Raw genomic sequence first — 23,433 nt, 5'->3', positions numbered from 1 at the left:
GAGGGAGAGACCACCACCCCCATCAGACAGTCCCCCCAGCACAGCACTGTGAGACACAAGGTGGTCATTCCGAGTTGATCGCTAGCTGCATTTGTTGGCAGCGCAGCGATCAGGCTAAAAAACTGCAGTGCGGCGCAATGCGCACGCGCGACGTACGGGTACAACGAACGATGCAGATTTGCACAGGGTCTAGCGATGCATTTCAGTCGCACTGGTTGCCGCAGAGTGATTGACATGGGGGTCATTCCGAGTTGTTAGTTCGTTATATTTTTCTCGCAACGGAGCGATCAGTCGCTAATGCGCATGCGCAATGTCCGCAGTGCGACTGCGCCAAGTAAATTTGCTATGCAGTTAGGTATTTTACTCACGGCATTACGAGGTTTTTTCTTCGTTCTGGTGATCGTAATGTGATTGACAGGAAGTGGGTGTTTCTGGGCGGAAACTGGCGTTTTATGGGTGTGTGCGAAAAAACGCTACCGTTTCTGGGAAAAACGCGGGAGTGTCTGGCCGAACGCTGGGAGTGTTTGTGACGTCAAACCTGGAACGAAACTGACTGAACTGATCGCAGATGCCGAGTAAGTCTGGAGCTACTCAGAAACTGCTAAAAAGTGTCTATTCGCAATTCTGCTAATCTTTCGTTCGCAATTCTGCTAAGCTAAGATTCACTCCCAGTAGGCAGCGGCTTAGCGTGTCCAATGCTGCTAAAAGCAGCTTGCGAGCGAACAACTCGGAATGAGGGCCATGAAGTGGCCGTTTCTGGGTGGCAATTGACCGTTTTCAGGGAGTGTTCGGAAAAACGCAAGCGTGGCTTGGCGAATGCAGGGCGGGTTTGTGACATCAAATCCGGAACTGAATAGTCTGAAGTGATCGCAAGCGCTGAGTAGGTTTTGAGCTACTCCGAAACTACACAAAAAAAATTAGCAGGCGCTCTGCGATAAAAACGTTCGCACTTCTGCAAGCTAAGATACACTCCCAGTGGGCGGCGGCATAGCGTTTGCACGGCTGATAAAACTAGCTAGCGAGCGATCAACTCGGAATGACCCCCTAGGAGATTGCAGACAACAACCCAGTCCTAGTGGAGGGAGGGGCTGAAGCCCGTCCCCCTCATTACTATGCAGCAGCAGCAGGAGGGGGAGGGGGCATAGAAAAGGCTGAGAGCTCCCTCCCCTTACACAGACTGATCTGGCTGGGAGAGATGGAGCTGTGTGGCTGCTGGGTGCTGCTCCTCTGTGTCTGGGCTGCGTCTGCAACTGCGGATTTTCCCACTGTGTACTGGAACAGCTCAAACAAGGGGTGAGTGCAATGTCCTGCAGCCCTGGGAGTGATGTTCTGCAATCATACTGGTGTGAGTGCAATGTCCTGCAGCCCTGGGAGTGATGTTCTGCAGTCATACTGGTGTGAGTGCAATGTCCTGCAGCCCTGGGAGTGATGTCCTGCAGTCATACCAGTGTGAGTGCAATGTCCTGCAGCCCTGGGAGTGATGTCCTGCAGTCATACTAGTGTGAGTGCAATGTCCTGCTGCCCTGGGAGTGATGTCCTGCAGTCATACTAGTGTGAGTGCAATGTCCTGCAGCCCTGGGAGTGATGTCCTGCAGTCATACTGGTGTGAGTGCAATGTCCTGCTGCCCTGGGAGTAATGTCCTGCAGTCATACTAGTGTCTGTGCAATGTCCTGCAGTCATACTGGTGTCAGTGCAATGTTCTGCAGCCCTGGGAGCAATGTCCTGCAGTCATACTGGTGTCCGTGCAATGTTCTGCAGTCATACTGGTGTCAGTGCAGTGTTCTGCAGCCCTGGGAGCAATGTCCTGCAGTCATACTGGTGTCTGTGCAATGTCCTGCAGTCATACTGGTGTCTGTGCAATGTCCTGCAGTCATACTGGTGTCTGTGCAATGTCCTGCAGCCCTGGGTGCAATGTCCTGCAGTCATACTGGTGTCAGTGCAATGTCCTGCAGTCCTGGGAGTGATGCCATGTTGGGGATGTAGTGAATATACTGGCTGTTGGGATCTTTGCGTTCAGGATTCCCACGCTGGAAACCTGACAGCCGGCAAAATGCCGGCGATTGGAATACCGACTGCTCCTCTGTATTCCTACGCGGGAGGTGGTGTGGACCCACCACCCGGGGGTGAATGGGAGAATAGAACCTGTGGCGAGGGGACTCGCTGCCAGCACCTCGTCAGCCGGGATATTATACTGAATCCTCCTGAAGTTAAACTTGTGTCAGTGAAATGCTCTGCAATCATACTGGAGTCGGTGCAATGCTCTGCAATCATACTGGTGTCGTGCAATGCTCTGCAATCATACAGGTGTCAGTGGAATGTTCTGCAATATAGGTAGTAGTATGCCTTGAAAGATGTTTTGCTACGCTCCGTATGCTCCTGGCATCAGTGTGATGTTCTGCAGTACTTTGTTGGGAATCTGTGCAATATCCTGCAGTGGTAACGCTAGTATGTCCCACATCTCTAACAGTAATGTGCTGCTGTGATATGCTGTGTGCTTACTGTCCTGCAGTGCTGCTGTGATATGCTGTGTGCTTACTGTCCTGCAGTGCTGCCGTGAAATGCTGTGTGCTTAGTGTCCTGCAGTGATGCCGTGATATGCTGTGTACTTAGTGTCCTGCAGTGCTGCCGTGAAATCCTGTGTGCTTAGTGTGCTGCCGTGAAATGCTGTGTGCTTAGTGTCCTGCAGTGCTGCTGTGACATGCTGTGTGCTTAGTGTCCTGCAGTGCTGCCGTGATATGCAGTGTGCTTACTGTCCTGCAGTGCTGCCGTGAAATGCTGTGTGCTTAGTGTCCTGCAGTGATGCCGTGATATGCTGTGTACTTAGTGTCCTGCAGTGCTGCCGTGAAATCCTGTGTGCTTAGTGTGCTGCCGTGAAATGCTGTGTGCTTAGTGTCCTGCAGTGCTGCTGTGACATGCTGTGTGCTTAGTGTCCTGCAGTGCTGCCGTGATATGCAGTGTGCTTACTGTCCTGCAGTGCTGCTGTGATATGCAGTGTGCTTACTGTGCTGCTGTGATATGCAGTGTGCTTAGTGTGCTGCTGTGATATGCTGTGTGCTTAGTGTCCTGCAGTGCTGCTGTGATATGCTGTGTGCTTAGTGTGCTGCTGTGAAATGCTGTGATATTCTGTGTGCTTAGTGTCCTGCAGTGCTGCTGTGAAATACTGTGTGCTTACTGTCCTGCAGTGCTGCTGTGATATGCTGTGTGCTTAGTGTCCTGCAGTGCTGCTGTGAAATGCTGTGTGCTGCTGTTATATGCTGTGTGCTTAGTGTCCTGCAGTGCTGCTGTGAAATGCTGTGTGCTGCTGTTATATGCTGTGTGCTTAGTGTCCTGCAGTGCTGCTGTGATATGCTGTGTGCTTACTGTACTGCAGTGCTGCTGTGATATTCTGTGTGCTTAGTGTCCTGCAGTGCTGCTGTGATATGCAGTGTGCTTACTGTACTGCAGTGCTGCTGTGATATGCAGTGTGCTTAGTGTCCTGCAGTGCTGCTGTGATATGCAGTGTGCTTACTGTACTGCAGTGCTGCTGTGATATGCAGTGTGCTTAGTGTCCTGCAGTGCTGCTGTGATATGCAGTGTGCTTACTGTGCTGCTGTGATATGCAGTGTGCTTAGTGTCCTGCAGTGCTGCTGTGATATGCAGTGTGCTTACTGTACTGCAGTGCTGCTGTGATATTCTGTGTGCTTAGTGTCCTGCAGTGCTGCTGTGATATGCTGTGTGCTTAGTGTCCTGCAGTGCTGCTGTGAAATGCTGTGTGCTTAGTGTCCTGCAGTGCTGCTGTGATATGCAGTGTGCTTACTGTGCTGCTGTGATATGCTGTGTGCTTACTGTCCTGCAGTGCTGCTGTGAAATGCTGTGTGCTTACTGTCCTGCTGGCATCCATGCAATGTTCTGCACTACTTCTTGTACATGCATTAGTGCTGCAATGTTCTGCAGTATTTGTTATGCAGTGCCTTCTGGTACAGGAGTGATGGTCTGCAGTAGTTGTTGCGCTGTGTACAGGGTCTCCCTGGTGCGGGTGGGATGGTCTGCAGTAGTTGTTGCGCTGTGTACAGGGTCTCCCTGGTGCGGGTGGGATGGTCTGCAGTAGTTGTTGCGCTGTGTACAGGGTCTCCCTGGTGCGGGCGGGATGGTCTGCAGTAGTTGTTGCGCTGTGTACAGTGTCTCCCTGGTGCGGGTGGGATGGTCTGCAGTAGTTGTTGCGATGTGTACAGTGTCTCCCTGGTGCGGGCGGGATGGTCTGCAGTAGTTGTTGCGATGTGTACAGGGTCTCCCTGGTGCGGGCGGGATGGTCTGCAGTAGTTGTTGCGATGTGTACAGGGTCTCCCTGGTGCGGGTGGGATGGTCTGCAGTACTTGTTGCGCTGTGTACAGGGTCTCCCTGGTGCGGGTGGGATGGTCTGCAGCACTTGTTGCGCTGTGTACAGTGTCTCCCTGGTGCGGGTGGGATGGTCTGCAGTACTTGTTGCGCTGTGTACAGTGTCTCCCTGGTGCGGGTGGGATGGTCTGCAGCACTTGTTGCGCTGTGTACAGTGTCTCCCTGGTGCGGGTGGGATGGTCTGCAGCACTTGTTGCGCTGTGTACAGTGTCTCCCTGGTGCGGGTGGGATGGTCTGCAGTACTTGTTGCGCTGTGTACAGTGTCTCCCTGGTGCGGGTGGGATGGTCTGCAGCACTTGTTGCGCTGTGTACAGTGTCTCCCTGGTGCGGGTGGGATGGTCTGCAGTACTTGTTGCGCTGTGTACAGTGTCTCCCTGGTGCGGGTGGGATGGTCTGCAGCACTTGTTGCGCTGTGTACAGGGTCTCCCTGGTGCGGGTGGGATGGTCTGCAGCACTTGTTGCGCTGTGTACAGTGTCTCCCTGGTGCGGGTGGGATGGTCTGCAGTAGTTGTTGCGCTGTGTACAGGGTCTCCCTGGTGCGGGTGGGATGGTCTGCAGCACTTGTTGCGCTGTGTACAGTGTCTCCCTGGTGCGGGCGGGATGGTCTGCAGTAGTTGTTGCGCTGTGTACAGGGTCTCCCTGGTGCGGGCGGGATGGTCTGCAGTAGTTGTTGCGCTGTGTACAGGGTCTCCCTGGTGCGGGCGGGATGGTCTGCAGTAGTTGTTGCGCTGTGTACAGGGTCTCCCTGGTGCGGGCGGGATGGTCTGCAGTAGTTGTTGCGCTGTGTACAGGGTCTCCCTGGTGCGGGCGGGATGGTCTGCAGTACTTGTTGCGCTGTGTACAGTGTCTCCCTGGTGCGGGTGGGATGGTCTGCAGTACTTGTTGCGCTGTGTACAGTGTCTCCCTGGTGCGGGTGGGATGGTCTGCAGTACTTGTTGCGCTGTGTACAGTGTCTCCCTGGTGCGGGTGGGATGGTCTGCAGTACTTGTTGCGCTGTGTACAGTGTCTCCCTGGTGCGGGTGGGATGGTCTGCAGTACTTGTTGCGCTGTGTACAGTGTCTCCCTGGTGCGGGTGGGATGGTCTGCAGTACTTGTTGCGCTGTGTACAGTGTCTCCCTGGTGCGGGTGGGATGGTCTGCAGTACTTGTTGCGCTGTGTACAGTGTCTCCCTGGTGCGGGTGGGATGGTCTGCAGCTGTGTTGCAGCACGGTGTAGTTTCCTGGTCAGTGACACATGGATCATACATTAGTGTGCGCCCCCCGTTACCTCCCCCCATGGGGTCTGACTCACCATTGCTCAACCCCAGGGCAGGTGCTGGGAAATACTCACCCTCCGTCACTTACTGTAACCCCCAGCCGGATACCAGAGTGTTCTATCTATCTATCTATCTATCTATCTATCTATCTATCTATCTATCCTCTACATAGTGTATATACACCATACATCAGGCGGGTGTCCTATAGGCCCTGTATGGTGTGTATATACAATGCTGTATATAGGCCCTGTATGGTGTGTATATACAATGCTGTATATAGGCCCTGTATGGTGTATATACAATGCTGTATATTTTTCCTGTATGGTATATAGGTCCTGTATGGTGTATATACAATGCTGTATATAGGCCCTGTATGGTATAATAGTATATAGGCCCTGTTTGGTGTATATAGGCCCTGTATGGTGTATATACAATGCTGTATATAGGCCCTGTATGGTATTATAGTGTATATAGGTCCTGCATGTATATATATGTGTATGTATATGTGTATGTATGTATGTATGTATGTATGTATGTATGTGTATGTATATATATATATATATATATATATATATATATATATATATATATATATATATTGCTGTGTTTCCACTGGCGCCGGTTGCCATGTACCGTCAGACATCTGAACACCCATAGGGCACAACGGCGGATTGGCGCTGCGGCCGGTGATGTAAATATTCCCTGTACAGCGCTGCAGAATGTGTGCGCTATCCCCCTCCTGATACCTGCTTTCACTGGCTGCAGCGGAGGGGGAGGGAGCGGAGGGGGGAAGGGGGTATCTGTTTGGGGAAGGCATTGCAGGGCGGCCAGCTGTGTCTGTAATAATGGCCTCACCACAGGGGTATTAGGAGAGGGGCTGTGGGCTCAGGCTGACCCGGCCTGTCACAGACTTCTCTGTGATGTCTCCAATAAACACTCCACACACACTCTCACACCCAGCCCCAAACACTATCCAACTACGCCCCAAGACGCTGTACTGTACTGTGTGTTCTATACTATACCATGTGTGTACTGTACTATGCATTACGTGTACTATACTATACCATGTGTGTACTGTACTATGCATTACGTGTACTATACTATACCATGTGTGTACTGTACTATGCATTACGTGTACTATACTATACAGTGTGTACTGTACTATGCATTACGTGTACTATACTATACCATGTGTACTGTACTATGCATTACGTGTACTATACTATACCATGTGTACTGTACTATGCATTACGTGTACTATACTATACCATGTGTACTGTACTATGCATTACGTGTACTATACTATACCATGTGTGTACTGTACTATGCATTACGTGTACTATACTATACCATGTGTGTACTGTACTATGCATTACGTGTACTATACTATACCATGTGTGTACTGTACTATGCATTACGTGTACTATACTATACTGTGTGTACTGTACTATGCATTACGTGTACTATACTATACAGTGTGTACTGTACTATGCATTACGTGTACTATACTATACCATGTGTACTGTACTATGCATTACGTGTACTATACTATACCATGTGTACTGTACTATGCATTACGTGTACTATACTATACCATGTGTGTACTGTACTATGCATTACGTGTACTATACTATACCATGTGTACTGTACTATGCATTACGTGTACTATACTATACCATGTGTACTGTACTATGCATTACGTGTACTATACTATACCATGTGTGTACTGTACTATGCATTACGTGTACTATACTATACCATGTGTACTGTACTATGCATTACGTGTACTATACTATACCATGTGTGTACTGTACTATGCATTACGTGTACTATACTATACCATGTGTGTACTGTACTATGCATTACATGTACTATACTATACCATGTGTGTACTGTACTATGCATTACGTGTACTATACTATACCATGTGTGCACTGTACTATGCATTACGTGTACTATACTATACCGTGTGTACTGTACTATGCATTACGTATACTATACTATACCATGTGTGTACTGTACTATGCATTACGTGTACTATACTATACCGTGTGTACTGTACTATGCATTACGTATACTATACCATGTGTTACTGTACTATGCATTACGTGTACTATACTATACCGTGTGTACTGTACTATGCATTACGTGTACTATACTATACCATGTGTGTACTGTACTATGCATTACGTGTACTATACTATACCATGTGTGTACTGTACTATGCATTACGTGTACTATACTATACCATGTGTGTACTGTACTATGCATTACGTGTACTATACTATACCATGTGTGTACTATACTATACCGTGTGTACTGTACTATGCATTACGTGTACTATACCATGTGTGTACTGTACTATGCATTACGTGTACTATACCATGTGTGTACTGTACTATGCATTACGTGTACTATACCATGTGTGTACTGTACTAAGCATTACGTGTACTATACTATACCATGTGTGTACTGTACTATGCATTACGTGTACTATACCATGTGTGTACTGTACTATGCATTACGTATACTATACCATGTGTGTACTGTACTATGCATTACGTATACTATACCATGTGTGTACTGTACTATGCATTATGTGTACTATACTATACCATGTGTGTACTGTACTATGCATTACGTGTACTATACTGCGTATGTACTGTACTACACATTCCTCTGCATTACATGTGTACTGTACTATATCATACTGTGTGTACTGTACTGATTCCTCTACATTACATGTGTGTACTGTGTGTTCTATACTATACCATGTGTGTAGTGTACTATGCATTATGTGTACTATACCGTGTGTGTACTGTACTACACATTCCTCTGCATTACATGTGTACTGTACTATATCATACTGTGTACTGTACTGATCTGCATTACATGTGTGTTCTATACTATACCATGTGTGTACTGTACTATGCATTACGTGTACTATACTGCGTATGTACTGTACTACACATTCCTCTGCATTACATGTGTACTGTACTATATCATACTGTGTACTGTACGGATTCCTCTGCATTACATGTGTGTACTGTGTGTTCTATACTATACCATGTGTGTACTGTACTATGCATTATGTGTACTATACTATACTGCGTATGTACTGTACTACACATTCCTCTGCATTACATGTGTACTATATCATACTGCGTGTACTGTACTGATTCCTCTGCATTACATGTGTGTTCTATACTATACATGTGTGTACTATACTATACTGCGTATGTACTGTACTACACATTCCTCTGCATCACATGTGTACTGTACTATATCATACTGTGTACTGTACTGATTCCTCTGCATTACATGTGTGTACTGTGTGTTCTATACTATACCATGTGTGTACTGTACTATGCATTATGTGTACTATACCGTGTGTACTGTACTACACATTCCTCTGCATTACATGTGTACTGTACTATATCATACTGTGTGTACTGTACTGATCTGCATTACATGTGTGTACTGTGTGTTCTATACTATACCATGTGTGTACTGTACTATGCATTATGTGTACTATACTATACCATGTGTGTACTGTACTATACATTCCTCTGCATTACATGTGTACTGTACTATATCATACTGCATGTACTGTACTGATTCCTCTGCATTTCATGTGTGTACTGTACTGTGTGTTCTATACTATACCGTGTGCGTACTGTACTATGCATTACATGTACTATACTGTGTATGCACTGTACTATGCATTACATGTACTATACTGTACTATGCATTACATGTACTATACTGTACTATGCATTACATGTACTATACTGTACTATGCATTACATGTACTATCCATTACATGTACTACACTGTGTATGCATTGTACTATGCATTCCATGGCCCTCATTCCGAGTTGATCGCTCGCAAGGCGATTTTAGCAGAGTTACACACGCTAAGCCGCCGCCTACTGGGAGTGAATCTTAGCTTCTTAAAATTGCGACCGATGTATTCGCAATATTGCGATTACAAACTACTTAGCAGTTTCAGAGTAGCTTCAGACTTACTCGGCATCTGCGATCAGTTCAGTGCTTGTCGTTCCTGGTTTGACGTCATAAACACACCCAGCGTTCGCCCAGACACTCCTCCGTTTCTCCGGCCACTCCTGCGTTTTTTCCGGAAACGGTAGCGTTTTTAACCACACGCCCCTGAAACGCCGTTTTTCCGCCCAGTAACACCCATTTCCTGTCAATCACATTACGATCGCCGGAGCGAAGAAAAAGCCGTGAGTAAAAATACTATCTTCATTGTTAAATTACTTGGCGCAGTCGCAGTGCGAATATTGCGCATGCGTACTAAGCGGAATTTCACTGCGATGCGATGAAATATACCGAGCGAACGACTCGGAATGAGGGCCCATGTACTATACTGTGTATGCACTGTACTATCCATTACATGTACTATACTGTGTATGCACTGTACTATGCATTACATGTACTATACTGAGTATGTACTGTACTATGCATTCCATGTACTATACTGTACTATGCATTACATGTACTATACTGTACTATGCATTACATGTACTATACTGTGTATGCACTGTACTATGCATTACATGTACTATACTGTGTATGCACTGTACTATGCATTACATGTACTATACTGTGTATGTACTGTACTATGCATTACATGTACTATACTGTATATGCACTGTACTATGCATTACATGTACTATACTGTGTATGCACTGTACTATGCATTCCATGTACTATACTGTGTATGTACTGTACTATGCATTCCATGTACTATACTGTGTATGTACTGTACTATGCATTCCATGTACTATACTGTGTATGCACTGTACTATGCATTCCATGTACTATACTGTGTATGCACTGTACTATGCATTCCATGTACTATACTGTGTATGCACTGTACTATGCATTCCATGTACTATACTGTGTATGCACTGTACTATGCATTACATGTACTATACTGTGTATGCACTGTACTATGCATTACATGTACTATACTGTGTATGTACTGTACTATGCATTCCATGTACTATACTGTGTATGTACTGTACTATCCATTCCATGTACTATACTGTGTATGCACTGTACTATGCATTCCATGTACTATACTGTGTATGTACTGTACTATCCATTCCATGTACTATACTGTGTATGCACTGTACTATGCATTCCATGTACTATACTGTGTATGTACTGTACTATGCATTCCATGTACTATACTGTGTATGTACTGTACTATGCATTCCATGTACTATACTGTGTATGCACTGTACTATGCATTCCATGTACTATACTGTGTATGCACTGTACTATGCATTCCATGTACTATACTGTGTATGCACTGTACTATGCATTACATGTACTATACTGTGTATGCACTGTACTATGCATTACATGTACTATACTGTGTATGTACTGTACTATGCATTACATGTACTATACTGTGTATGCACTGTACTATGCATTCCATGTACTATACTGTGTATGTACTGTACTACACATTCCTCTGCATTATGTACTGTACTATGCATTATGTGTGTACTGTATTATACAGAGTGTGTACTATACTGTGTATGTACTGTACTACACATTCCTCTGCTTTGTGTACTGTACTATGCATTATGTGTGTACTGTATTATACGGAGTGTGTACTATACTGTGTATATACTGTACTATGCATTCCTCTGCATTATGTACTGTACTATGCATTGTGTGTACTGTATTATACGGAGTGTGTACTATACTGTGTATGTACTGTACTACACATTCCTCTGCATTATGTACTGTACTATGCATTATATGTGTACTGTATTATACAGAGTGTGTACTATACTGTGTATATACTGTACTATGCATTCCTCTGCATTATGTACTGTACTATGCATTGTGTGTACTGTATTATACAGTGTGTACTATACTGTATATGTACTGTACTATGCATTCCTCTGCATTACGTGTACTGTACTATTACCAGGGCTCCCAGAAGGAATTACTCTGCATTACTGGAGGTGCAATCTATGTAGTGTGCGCTGTGTAGTATTGTTCCATAGTAATAACGGATAGTACTGGTATGGTACCTGGGTACGGTACGGCGCTGCACAGTATAGTAACTGGACAGTACTGGTGTAGTACCGGGGTACTGTGTGGCACAGTATAGTAACTGGACAGTACTGGTGTAGCACCGGGGTACTCGGATGGCACAGTATAGTAACTGGGTAGTGCTGGTGTAGCACTGGGGTACTCAGACGGCACAGTATATTAACTGGGTAGTGCTGGTGTAGCTCAGGGGTACTCGGACGGCACATATAGTAACTGGGTAGTGCTGGGGTAGCACCGGGGTACTCGGATGGTACAGTAGCTGGGTAGTACTGGTCTAGCACCGGGGTACTCGGATGGCACAGTATAGTAGCTCGGTAGTACTGGTCTAGCACCGGGGTACTCGGATGGCACAGTATAGTAACTGGGTAGTACTGGTGTAGCACCGGGGTACTCGGATGGCACAGTATAGTAACTGGGTAGTACTGGTGTAGCACCGGGTTACTCGGACGGCACAGTATAGTAACTGGGTAGTGCTGGTGTAGCACCGGGGTACTCGGACGGCTCAGTATAGGAACTGGGTAGTACTGGTGTAGCACCGGGTTACTCGGATGGCACAGTATAGTAAATGGGTAGTGCTGGTGTAGCACCGGGTTACTCGGATGGCACAGTATAGTAACCGGGTAGTACTGGTGTAGCACCGGGGTACTCGGACGGCTCAGTATAGGAACTGGGTAGTACTGGTGTAGCACCGGGTTACTCGGATGGCACAGTATAGTAACCGGGTAGTGCTGGTGTAGCACCGGGGTACTCGGATGGCACAGTATAGTAACTGGGTAGTGCTGGTGTAGCACTGGGGTACTCGGATGGCACAGTATAGTAACTGGGTAGTGCTGGTGTAGCACTGGGGTACTCGGATGGCACAGTATAGTAACTGGGTAGTGCTGGTGTAGCACCGGGGTACTCGGATGGCACAGTATAGTAACCGGGTAGTGCTGGTGTAGCACCGGGGTACTCGGATGGCACAGTATAGTAACCGGGTAGTGCTGGTGTAGCACCGGGGTACTCGGATGGCACAGTATAGTAACCGGGTAGTACTGGTGTAGCACCGGGGTACTCGGATGGCACAGTATAGTAACTGGGTAGTGCTGGTGTAGCACCGGGGTACTCGGACGGCACAGTATAGTAACTGGGTAGTGCTGGTGTAGCACCGGGGTACTCTGATGGCACAGTATAGTAACCGGATAGTACTGGTGTAGCACCGGGGTACTCGGACGGCTTGTTCCTCCAGGAAGGCTGGTCAGGAAGCCTCCTCTCCGAGCAGGAATAGCCCCCCCCTCTCCCCATTCCCGGGCACGGGGCCAGGCTATGAGCGCTGTAGTTTCTAGCACGGTGTGAAGCACTCGCCATGTAACATGGGCCCTCATTCCGAGTTGTTCGCTCGGTATTTTTCATCGCATCGCAGTGAGAATTCTCTTAGTGCGCATGCGTAATGTTCGCACTGCGCATGCGTCAAGTAACTTTACTAAGAAGAAAGTAATTTTACTCACGGCTTTTTCGTCGCTCCGGAGAACGCATTGTGATTGACAGGAAATGGGTGTTACTGGGCGGATGTACGGCGTTTTAGGGGCGTGTGGCAGGAAACGCTACCGTTTCCGGAAAAAACGCAGGCGTGTCTGGAGAAACGGTGGGAGTGCTTGGGCGAACGCTGGGTGTGTTTATGACGTCAGCCGGGACCGAAAAGCACTGAATTGATCGCACAGGCAGAGTAAGTCTGGAGTTACTCAGAAACTGCTAACTCGGTTTTGATCGCAATATTGCGAATACATCGGTCGCACATTTAAGATGTTTAGATTCACTCCCAGTAGGCGGCGGCTTAGCGTGTGTAACTCTGCTATAATCGCCTTGCGAGCGAACAACTCGGAATGAGGGCCATGGTGTACATCCATAATCTTCTCACAGAACAGCCCAGTCAGCTGACTGATGTACAGGCCCTGCAGGCAGACAGCCCGTCCGCCACTCCCCTACCATTACATTCCCAGCTACTCCCAGGAGCTTGCAATCTACTTGGCTCCGGCAGCTAGGCTGTAATGATTTTTGGCTTTAGCGTAAAATGTGATTAGTTGGGAATTTTAATTCTCCATAAACACAGAAGTGAGTCCCCTGTGGCAGCCTCTGGGGTGGGAGGGGGTGCAGGGGCAGCCTCTGGAGGGGGGGGGGGGGGGGGGGTTTATGTGTGAGCCCTGTGGGGGGGGGGGGGCCATGTGTGAGACCAGGGGGCTTATCTCAGGCATCAGCCGCTGGATAAGGTCAGGTTACTGGATGAAGTTAGTGAATAGTGGAATTACCAGTTTCTGGCAGGAATGTCAGGCCTCAGAGCTGTGCAGACCTGCCCCAGATTGTAAATACTGACAAGGGAGGCACGAGGTATCTGGGGCAATGACAGGAGTGTGGAGGTGAGAGGGTAGTATAGGATACACTGCTGTACTGTGGGTGAGGGGGCACTATGTTGTACTGTGGGTGAGGGGGCACTATGTTGTACTGTGGGTGAGGGGGTAGGGGGGCACTATGTTGTACTGTGGGTGAGGGGGTAGGGGGGCACTATGTTGTACTGTGGGTGAGGGGGTAGGGGGGCACTATGTTGTACTGTGGGTGAGGGGGTAGGGGGGCACTATGTTGTACTGTGGGTGAGGGGGCACTATGTTGTACTGTGGGTGAGGGGGCAGGGGGGCACTATGTTGTACTGTGGGTGAGGGGGTAGGAGGACACTATGTTGTACTGTGGGTGAGGGGGTAGGGGGGCACTATGTTGTACTGTGGGTGAGGGGGCAGGGGGGGACGATGCTGTACTGTGGGAGAGAGGGCAGGGGGGATTCTGGACTGTGGGCGAGGAGGGGACAATGCTGTACTGTGGGTGAGGGGGCAGGCGGGGGGATGCTGGATTGTGGGTGGTGGGGGGGATGCTGTACTGTGGGTGAGGGAGCAGGGGGGGACGATGCTGTACTGTGGGTGAGGGGGCAGGCGGGGGGATGCTGGATTGTGGGTGGTGGGGGGGATGCTGTACTGTGGGTGAGGGAGCAGGGGGGGACGATGCTGTACTGTGGGTGAGGGGGCAGGCGGGGGGATGCTGGATTGTGGGTGGTGGGGGGGATGCTGTACTGTGGGTGAGGGAGCAGGGGGGGACGATGCTGTACTGTGGGTGAGGGGGCAGGCGGGGGGATGCTGGATTGTGGGTGGGATGCTGTACTGTGGGTGAGGGAGCAGGGGGGGACGATGCTGTACTGTGGGTGAGGGGGCAGGCGGGGGGATGCTGGATTGTGGGTGGTGGGGGGGATGCTGTACTGTGGGTGAGGGAGCAGGGGGGGACGATGCTGGATTGTGTGGGGGGGGGATGCTGTACTGTGGGTGAGGGGGCGGGGTGGACAAAGCTGTACCATGGGTGAGTGGGTAGGGGGGGACGTTGCTGTACTGGGGGTGGGGGGGATGCTGGACTGTGGGAGAGGGGGCAGGGGGGATGCTGGACTGTGGGCGAGGAGGGGACGATGCTGTACTGTGGGCGAGGAGGGGAGATACATGATGCAGACTGCTCAGGGGACACTGCTGGGGGGAGTCCTCCTGCCCAGGTCCTGTGGATGTTGCACGGTAAGGGCCTGTGTACACACCACAGAAGTGAATGTTGGCCCTGGCTACGGCGTGACGCTCTGGCGCCGTCAGATATCACGCCAATGACAACAGAAGAGGTGGTGTTGTTTGGCCGAGCACTTTCTACATTATCAAGTGGCACTTGTACTCGTTAATAGGGCTTCATTAGGATGAAATGAATTTCCAGAACAAAGGCCGCTCTTCATGCCCGTCCCTCCCCCCGTCTGGAGACAATACGCTCTGCTGTAAACAGGGGAGTAGCTGCCACAATACGGCCTTGGTGAGAGCAAACACAGAACTGGGAGAGCAGCCTAAACCCACACTGCAGCCTGCCCTATCAGGGTTACCTGCTGCGGGCACTGCCCCCTCTCCCAGCACTGGTGGGGTCTGCAGTCTGCCCTATCTGGTAATAAGCCTGGGGTTACCTGCTGCGGGCACTACCCCCTCTCCCAGCACTGGTGGGGTCTGCAGTCTGCCCTATCTGGTAATAAGCCTGGGGTTACCTGCTGCGGGCACTACCCCCTCTCCCAGCACTGGTGGGGTCTGCAGCCTGCCCTATCTGGTAATAAGCCTGGGGTTACCTGCTGCGGGCACTGCCCCCTCTCCCAGCACTGGTGGGGTCTGCAGCCTGCCCTATCTGGTAATAAGCCTGGGGTTACCTGCTGCGGGCACTGCCCCCTCTCCCAGCACTGGTGGGGTCTGCAGCCTGCCCTATCTGGTAATAAGCCTGGGGTTACCTGCTGCGGGCACTGCCCCCTCTCCCAGCACTGGTGGGGTCTGCAGCCTGCCCTATCTGGTAATAAGCCTGGGGTTACCTGCTGCGGGCACTGCCCCCTCTCCCAGCACTGGTGGGGTCTGCAGCCTGCCCTATCTGGTAATAAGCCTGGGGTTACCTGCTGCGGGCACTACCCCCTCTCCCAGCACTGGTGGGGTCTGCAGCCTGCCCCATCACCCACACTGCAGTCTGCCCTATCTGGTAATAAGCCCGGGGTTACCTGCTGCGGGCACTGCCCCCTCTCCCAGCACTGGTGGGGTCTGCAGCCTGCCCCATCACCCACACTGCAGTCTGCCCTATCTGGTAATAAGCCCGGGGTTACCTGCTGCGGGCACTGCCCCCTCTCCCAGCACTGGTGGGGTCTGCAGCCTGCCCCATCACCCACACTGCAGCCTGCCCTATCTAGTGATACGTTACCTGCTGCGGGCACTACCCCCTCTCCCAGCACTGGTGGGGTCTGCAGCCTGCCCCATCACCCACACTGCAGCCTGCCCTATCTGGTGATAAGCCCCGGGTTACCTGCTGCGGGCACTGCCCCTCTCCCACCACTGGTAGGGTCCTTTACCTCCGCTGGGTCCCTGGGATGGAGCAGGCCTGTAGGCCCCTGTCAGGGCCTGAGACTTTCCCTGCCCTTCTCACAGGACGACGCACTCTGGTCTCCCATTATAGATGGTGGAACTGCTCCTGGGCTGTTCCTGTAGTACAGATGGGCTACAGGTAACAATGGCGCCGTCCAGTAAAAGGAATCACTCCCCGCCATGTGTGTTGGTGACGTGCCAGGGGCCTGTCTGACCTCTCTCCAGGGCGCAGGCTTCATGCCTGGTGTCAGATTTACTGGCCCCCGTGTGACACGTCTCTGTGACCTGATGGCTGTAGCAGCATGAGGTGGAGACGCGCTGTCTGGCTGGGGGGCCCAGGATAATGAGGATGTGATGTTTAGCACCTGGGGCTGGTAGTAGCAGGATAATGATGACATGTGTGACACCAAAGGTTATCTGATCTCCAGCACCGTTATGTTATAATGAAATACTGTCCACAAGAGCTGACAGTCTAAATAGTATATGGGGGACCATGGCACAATGAGCTTTCAGGCTTCCACTGTAAGGCCAGGTCTCGCTCTGGTGGGGGAAATAGGACGTGAGCTAAAGAGCTTGCAATCTAAGGGAATAATGGTGGTAGGGCCTTGATAGAGCCCAGGAGGGGACGGTCTCCCCGGGCAGGGCTGTGAGGGTGATGGAGAGGACAACGGTCTCTCCCTCCCCCCGGGCAGGGCTGTGAGGGTGATGGATGGAGGGGACGGTCTCCCTGGGCAGGGCTGAGAGGGTGATGGAGGGGACGGTCTCCCCCCCCCCCGGACAGGGCTGTGAGGGTGATGGAGGGGGTGGTCTCCCCCCCCGGGCAGGGCTGTGAGGGTGATGGAGGAGGGGACGGTCTTCCCGGGCAGGGCTGTGAGGGTGATGGAGGAGGGGACGGTTTCCCTGGGCAGGGCTGTGAGGGTGATGGAGGAGGGGACGGTCTCCCTGGGCAAGGCTGTGAGGGTGATGGAGGGGGGGACGATCTCCCCCCGGGCAGGGCTGTGAGGGTGATGGAGGGGGGGGGGGAGACGATCTCCCCCCGGGCAGGGCTGTGAGGGTGATGGAGGAGGGGATGGTCTCCCTGTGCAGGGCTTTGAGGGTGATGGAGGAGGGGACGGTCTCCCTGGGCAGGGCTGTGAGGGTGATGGAGGGGACGGTCTCCCCCCGGCAGGGCTGTGAGGGTGATGGAGGGGGGGGCGGTCTCCCCCAGGGCAGGGCTGTGAGGGTGATGGAGTGGGGGATGGTCTCCCTGGGCAGGGCTGTGAGGGTGATGGAGGAGGGGACGGTCTCCCTGGGCAGGGCTGTGAGGGTGATGGAGGGGACGGTCTCCCCCCGGCAGGGCTGTGAGGGTGATGGAAGGGACGGTCTCCCTGGGCAGGGCTGTGAGGGTGATGGAGGAGGGGACGGTCTCCCTGGGCAGGCCTGTGAGGGTGATGGAGGAGGGGACTGTTTCCCTGGGCAGGGCTGTGAGGGTGATGGAGGAGGGGACGGTCTCCCGGGGCAGGGCTGTGAGGGTGATGGAGGGGGGGACGATCTCCCCCCGGGCAGGGCTGTGAGGGTGATGGAGGGGGGGGGGACGACGATCTCCCCCCGGGCAGGGCTGTGAGGGTGATGGAGGGGGGGGGGGCGGTCTCCCTGGGCAGGGCTGTGAGGGTGATGGAGGAGGGGATGGTCTCCCTGGGCAGGGCTGTGAGGGTGATAGAGGGGGGACGGTCTCCCCCTGGGCAGGGCTGTGAGGGTGATGGAGGGGACTGTCTCCCCCGGGCAGGGCTGTGAGGGTGATGGAGGAGGGGACGGTCTCCCCGGGCAGGGCTGTGAGGGTGATGGAGGAGGGGACGGTCTCCCCGGGCAGGGCTGTGAGGGTGATGGAGGAGGGGACGGTCTCCCCGGGCAGGGCTGTGAGGGTGATGGAGGAGGGGACGGTCTCCCTGGGCAGGGCTGTGAGGGTGATGGAGGAGGGGACGGTCTCCCTGGGCAGGGCTGTGAGGGTGATGGAGGAGGGGACGGTCTCCCCCCGGCAGGGCTGTGAGGGTGATGGAAGGGACGGTCTCCCCGGGCAGGGCTGTGAGGGTGATGGAGGGGGGGGGGGGGCGGTCTCCCCCCGGGCAGGGCTGTGAGGGTGATGGAGGAGGGGACGGTCTCCCCCAGGGCAGGGCTGTGAGGGTGATGGAGGGGGAAACGGTCTCCCTGGGCAGGGCTGTGAGGGTGATGGAGGGGGGGACGGTCTCCCCCCGGCAGGGCTGTGAGGGTGATGGAGGGGGGGGGGCGGTCTCCCCCCGGGCAGGGCTGTGAGGGTGATGGAGGGGGGGACGGTCTCCCCCAGGGCAGGGCTGTGAGGGTGATGGAGGGGGGGACGGTCTCCCTGGGCAGGGCTGTGAGGGTGATGGAGGGGGGGACGGTCTCCCCCCGGCAGGGCTGTGAGGGTGATGGAGGAGGGGACGATCTCCACCCGGGCAGGGCTGTGAGGGTGATGGAGGGGGGGACGGTCTCCCCCAGGGCAGGGCTGTGAGGGTGATGGAGGGGGAGACGGTCTCCCTGGGCAGGGCTGTGAGGGTGATGGAGGGGGGGGACGGTCTCCCCCCGGCAGGGCTGTGAGGGTGATGGAGGAGGGGACGATCTCCACCCGGGCAGGGCTGTGAGGGTGATGGAGGGGGGGGGACGGTCTCCCTGGGCAGGGCTGTGAGGGTGATGGACGGGACGGTCTCCCCCCGGCAGGGCTGTGAGGGTGATGGAAGGGACGGTCTCCCTGGGCAGGGCTGTGAGGGTGATGGAGGGGGGGACGATCTCCCCCCGGGCAGGGCTGTGAGGGTGATGGAGGGGGGGGGGGACGGTCTCCCTGGGCAGGGCAGTGAGGGTGATGGAGGGGACGGTTTCCCCCCGGCAGGGCTGTGAGGGTGATGGAGGAGGGGACGGTCTCCCTGGGCAGGGCTGTGAGGGTGATGGAGGGGGGGACGGTCTCCCTGGGCAGGGCTGTGAGGGTGATGGAGGAGGGGACGGTCTCCCCCCGGCAGGGCTGTGAGGGTGATGGAGGAGGGGACGGTCTCCCTGGGCAGGGCTGTGAGGGTGATGGAGGAGGGGACGGTCTCCCTGGGCAGGGCTGTGAGGGTGATGGAGGGGGGGACGGTCTCCCTGGGCAGGGCTGTGAGGGTGATGGAGGAGGGGACGGTCTCCCCCCGGCAGGGCTGTGAGGGTGATGGAGGAGGGGACGGTCTCCCTGGGCAGGGCTGTGAGGGTGATGGAGGGGGGACGTTCTCCCTGGGCAGGGCTGTGAGGGTGATGGAGGAGGGGACGGTCTCCCTGGGCAGGGCTGTGAGGGTGATGGAGGGGGGGATGATCTCCCCCCGGGCAGGGCTGTGAGGGTGATGGAGGAGGGGGGACGGTCTCCCTGGGCAGGGCTGTGAGGGTGATGGAGGGGGGGCGGTCTCCCTGGGCAGGGCTGTGAGGGTGATGGAGGGGGGCGGTCTCCCTGGGCAGGGCTGTGAGGGTGATGGAGGAGGGGACGGTCTCCCCGGGCAGGGCTGTGAGGGTGATGGAGGGGGCGGTCTCCCTGGGCAGGGCTGTGAGGGTGATGGAGGGGGGGCGGTCTCCCTGGGCAGGGCTGTGAGGGTGATGGAGGAGGGGACGGTCTCCCCGGGCAGGGCTGTGAGGGTGATGGAGGGGGCAGTCTCCCTGGGCAGGGCTGTGAGGGTGATGGAGTCCTGACATCCTGTGATCATTGTGTAAGCTGCAGGGTGAGGCAGAGATATTCCCACCTGACACCGGGATGTTACCTGTTTCATCACTATCTGTTCTCTATACGTGTACTGCATGTACCCTGACTGCTCACACCGCATCTGTCTGACAGAGACTCATCATACGTGCACTATAGGTATACAGTGTTCTGTGTCATGTGTCCTGACTGTGGGGCTCACAGCTGGCTGACGTGACTGGCTCATCATACGTGTACCGTGTTCTGTATCACATGTGTCCTGACTGTGGGGCTCACAGCTGGCTGACGTGACTGGCTCATCATACGTGTACTGTGTTCTGTATCACATGTGTCCTGACTGTGGGACTCACAGCTGGCTGACATGACTGGCTCATCATACGTGTACCGTGTTCTGTATCGCATGTGTCCTGACTGTGGGGCTCACAGCTGGCTGACGTGATTGGCTCATCATGCGTGTACCGTGTTCTGTATCACATGTGTCCTGACTGTGGGGCTCACAGCTGGCTGACGTGATTGGCTCATCATACGTGTACCGTGTTCTGTATCACATGTGTCCTGACTGTGGGGCTCACAGCTGGCTGACGTGACTGGCTCATCATACGTGTACCGTGTTCTGTATCACATGTGTCCTGACTGTGGGGCTCACAGCTGGCTGACGTGACTGGCTCATCATACGTGTACCGTGTTCTGTATCGCATGTGTCCTGACTGTGGGGCTCACAGCTGGCTGACGTGACTCATTATTACGCAGAAACACTTTTCATCACCCGGAGCCGCAGCTGCAGCTTGGGGCCATGAGACTCGCTAGGAGAAGCCGTGTTTATCAGCGTGTCACTCCCCTTCCCCAGCATGACCTCACACCTAGGTTACAGAGCCCATCACACGCTGGGGGCCGGGAGTTACAGCCCTGGGCCTGTTTGTTTGGGGTAATTGGGCAATAAAAGTCCTCCAAGTGGTGAGATACAGCGAGGTGGTTACTGGATGCACCTAACACCTTCTCTCTGTCTGCAGGTTCCTCTGGGATGACTACAGCGTGGAAGTACGGCTCAATGGCTATCTGGACATTGTGTGCCCGCATTACGAAGATGACAGCGTTTCGGGGCACACCGTGGAACGGTATACCCTGTTCTTGGTAGACTTGGAGGAGTACGAAACCTGCAAACCGCTCTCCAAAAACCAGGTGCGCTGGGAGTGTAACAATCCCTTCGCCCCCCACGGGCCGGAGAAGCTACGAGAGAAGTTCCAGAAGTACAGTCCCTTCAGCCTGGGGAAGGAGTTCAAGGAGGGACACAGCTACTACTATATCTGTAAGTATGTGCCTGACTCTGTGGCTCCGGGTCTCTGTCATTAGACTGTCAGCTCACTGGGTCAGGGGGGTGTACAGTAGATTTGTCCAATGTCTCTGGGGGTATACACACAGCTGTGTTATGGGGGATCCTGCCTGTAATCCCCTTCCCTTTGTTACGGAGACACGAGTCTCTGCTGGCAGGAGACAGGGCACATGCATGGGCAGGACGAACCAGGGGGGGGGTGAGCCTGTCTCTACAAGCGAGCTAGGTGTGCCGGGACACGGAGGAGGATCTCTGGAGGCTTCGTCAGAGCTAGGAATCTCCTGCACAAGACACTGCAACAATTCCCAAAAACATCTACGGGAAGAGGGGGGGGGGGGGTTCCTGCCGGGATATTGTCTCGCCTCTGCGCATTGTTTGAGGTGACGGCGGTCGCCCTCCTATTGTCTGCTGTGCGGCTGCTGTCTCCTATCTTCTGCTCTTTGTAACATCTGCTTCTTCTCCTTACAGCCAAACCGATCCACCACCACGGAGAGTCCTGCCTGAAGCTAAGGGTCAACGTAGCCGGCAAAGCCAGTAAGTATACGCGGGGCTCCGGGCAGAGTGTTAGCTCCTGGCTTTATGTCGCTGGCAGGGAATATGCGCTAGAGCTGGCCGGAGAATGTACAAGCATTTGGGAGGGCGGCTGGGGGTCTCAGTGTAACATCTGCACGTACACTCATCCTGCTGTCTCCTCTCTCCACAGCTCAGCAGCCGGCTACCAATGTACATACGGCAGGAGGCAGACCCCTCGCAGGTAAGCCCCTCTCCCGCTGTAATCAGATACGAGGCTCCTGGCCAGCTCTACATATACTGGTCCTGGGAGACCTGCAGACTATCACCCGCCCATCCTTCCATAATCCCCCCAAATCAGGACCAGATGCTGCAATCCGTCCACTCCCTGCTGCAGAGGGAATTAGTAGAAGAGGTCACCTGACCTAAAGATGGGGGGATTGCAGATGTTGTTTGCTGAGGGTCTCACACAGTCTTTCCTCTCTCTAGATGAGCCGGCGGTGGCGCTTCCAGGGGTCCTGAGGAGCGTAGCCCAAAACTCTGCCAGCAGGACCGCCTCCCTCGCCTTCATGGGACTCTTGGTGCCTGTACTCCTGAGCCTGGGACTCTGATGCAAGGGACCTCGCCCGATATGTACAGAAGAGGGTGGCCCAGGGTCCCTCGGCGTGACGGGTCTCACAGACGGATGACCAAAGAACACACCTTGTCTAGAAGACGCACACAGTGTTTATGTAGCCAAAGAGACGTGACAAACGTGCACTTTCCACGGAGGCCGCGCCCACGGGTGGACGCGGGACTGTCTGGCACGGGGGGAGGGTGAATATCTCAGCAGAACCTCGCAGGCAGAGATCTGCCTCCCGCCCCACCCCCCGGATATCTCTATGAGATGGTGTCAGAAGTGGGATTGCGGCAGCAAATCTTGTGACAGTATTTCCTCCTCACCAGGAGGTTCTATAGTGTAGCTTTATGTATATATGTAAATCAAAATTTATAGAGTATATTTATAGAGACCTTTCTGAGTTCACTGTATCAGAGACTAGCTGTTCCCCATCAGCTACCCCCCCAATACTGGAACGGATATTTGGCCAGAAGATCCCAGGAACGGTCAGATATCGGACTCTCATCGGGAGGAGTGAATGGGAATGTGTATATTTGTACAGGAAGGAAATATCCGCTTTTATACAACTGGAGTTTTTTTTATGTTCTCTAATAAAACAGAATTGGAATA

The 23,433-nt window shown here is 53.1% G+C and overlaps 1 protein-coding gene across 1 annotated transcript; it reads left to right on the top strand.

The window, feature by feature from the left end:
- The first annotated feature begins 1,153 nt into the window (after positions 1-1,153).
- EFNA1 (ephrin A1) lies at positions 1,154-23,433 on the top strand. The gene is made up of 5 exons (XM_063946630.1): positions 1,154-1,293; positions 21,376-21,671; positions 22,164-22,229; positions 22,399-22,449; positions 22,695-23,433. Exons 1-5 carry the CDS (start codon positions 1,196-1,198, stop codon positions 22,814-22,816), a joined length of 633 nt encoding a protein of 210 aa, XP_063802700.1. The 5' UTR covers positions 1,154-1,195; the 3' UTR covers positions 22,817-23,433.

This window comes from Pseudophryne corroboree, chromosome 12 (genome assembly GCF_028390025.1).
Source record: "Pseudophryne corroboree isolate aPseCor3 chromosome 12, aPseCor3.hap2, whole genome shotgun sequence".
In the NCBI taxonomy this organism is placed as follows: Eukaryota; Metazoa; Chordata; class Amphibia; order Anura; family Myobatrachidae; genus Pseudophryne; species Pseudophryne corroboree.
The sequence above is the reverse complement of the archived record's forward strand: the minus strand, read 5'-3'. Positions and strand labels throughout refer to the sequence as shown.

What these genes read in the sequence shown, in the direction of transcription:
- EFNA1 (XM_063946630.1), top strand. Translation starts at nt 1,196, where the DNA reads ATGGAGCTGTGTGGCTGCTGGGTGCTGCTCCTCTGTGTCTGGGCTGCG. An exon ending in TGGAACAGCTCAAACAAGGG is followed by an intron (nt 1,294 to 21,375) that starts GTGAGTGCAATG and finishes CTCTGTCTGCAG; the next exon opens with GTTCCTCTGGGATGACTACA. An exon ending in ACACAGCTACTACTATATCT is followed by an intron (nt 21,672 to 22,163) that starts GTAAGTATGTGC and finishes TTCTCCTTACAG; the next exon opens with CCAAACCGATCCACCACCAC.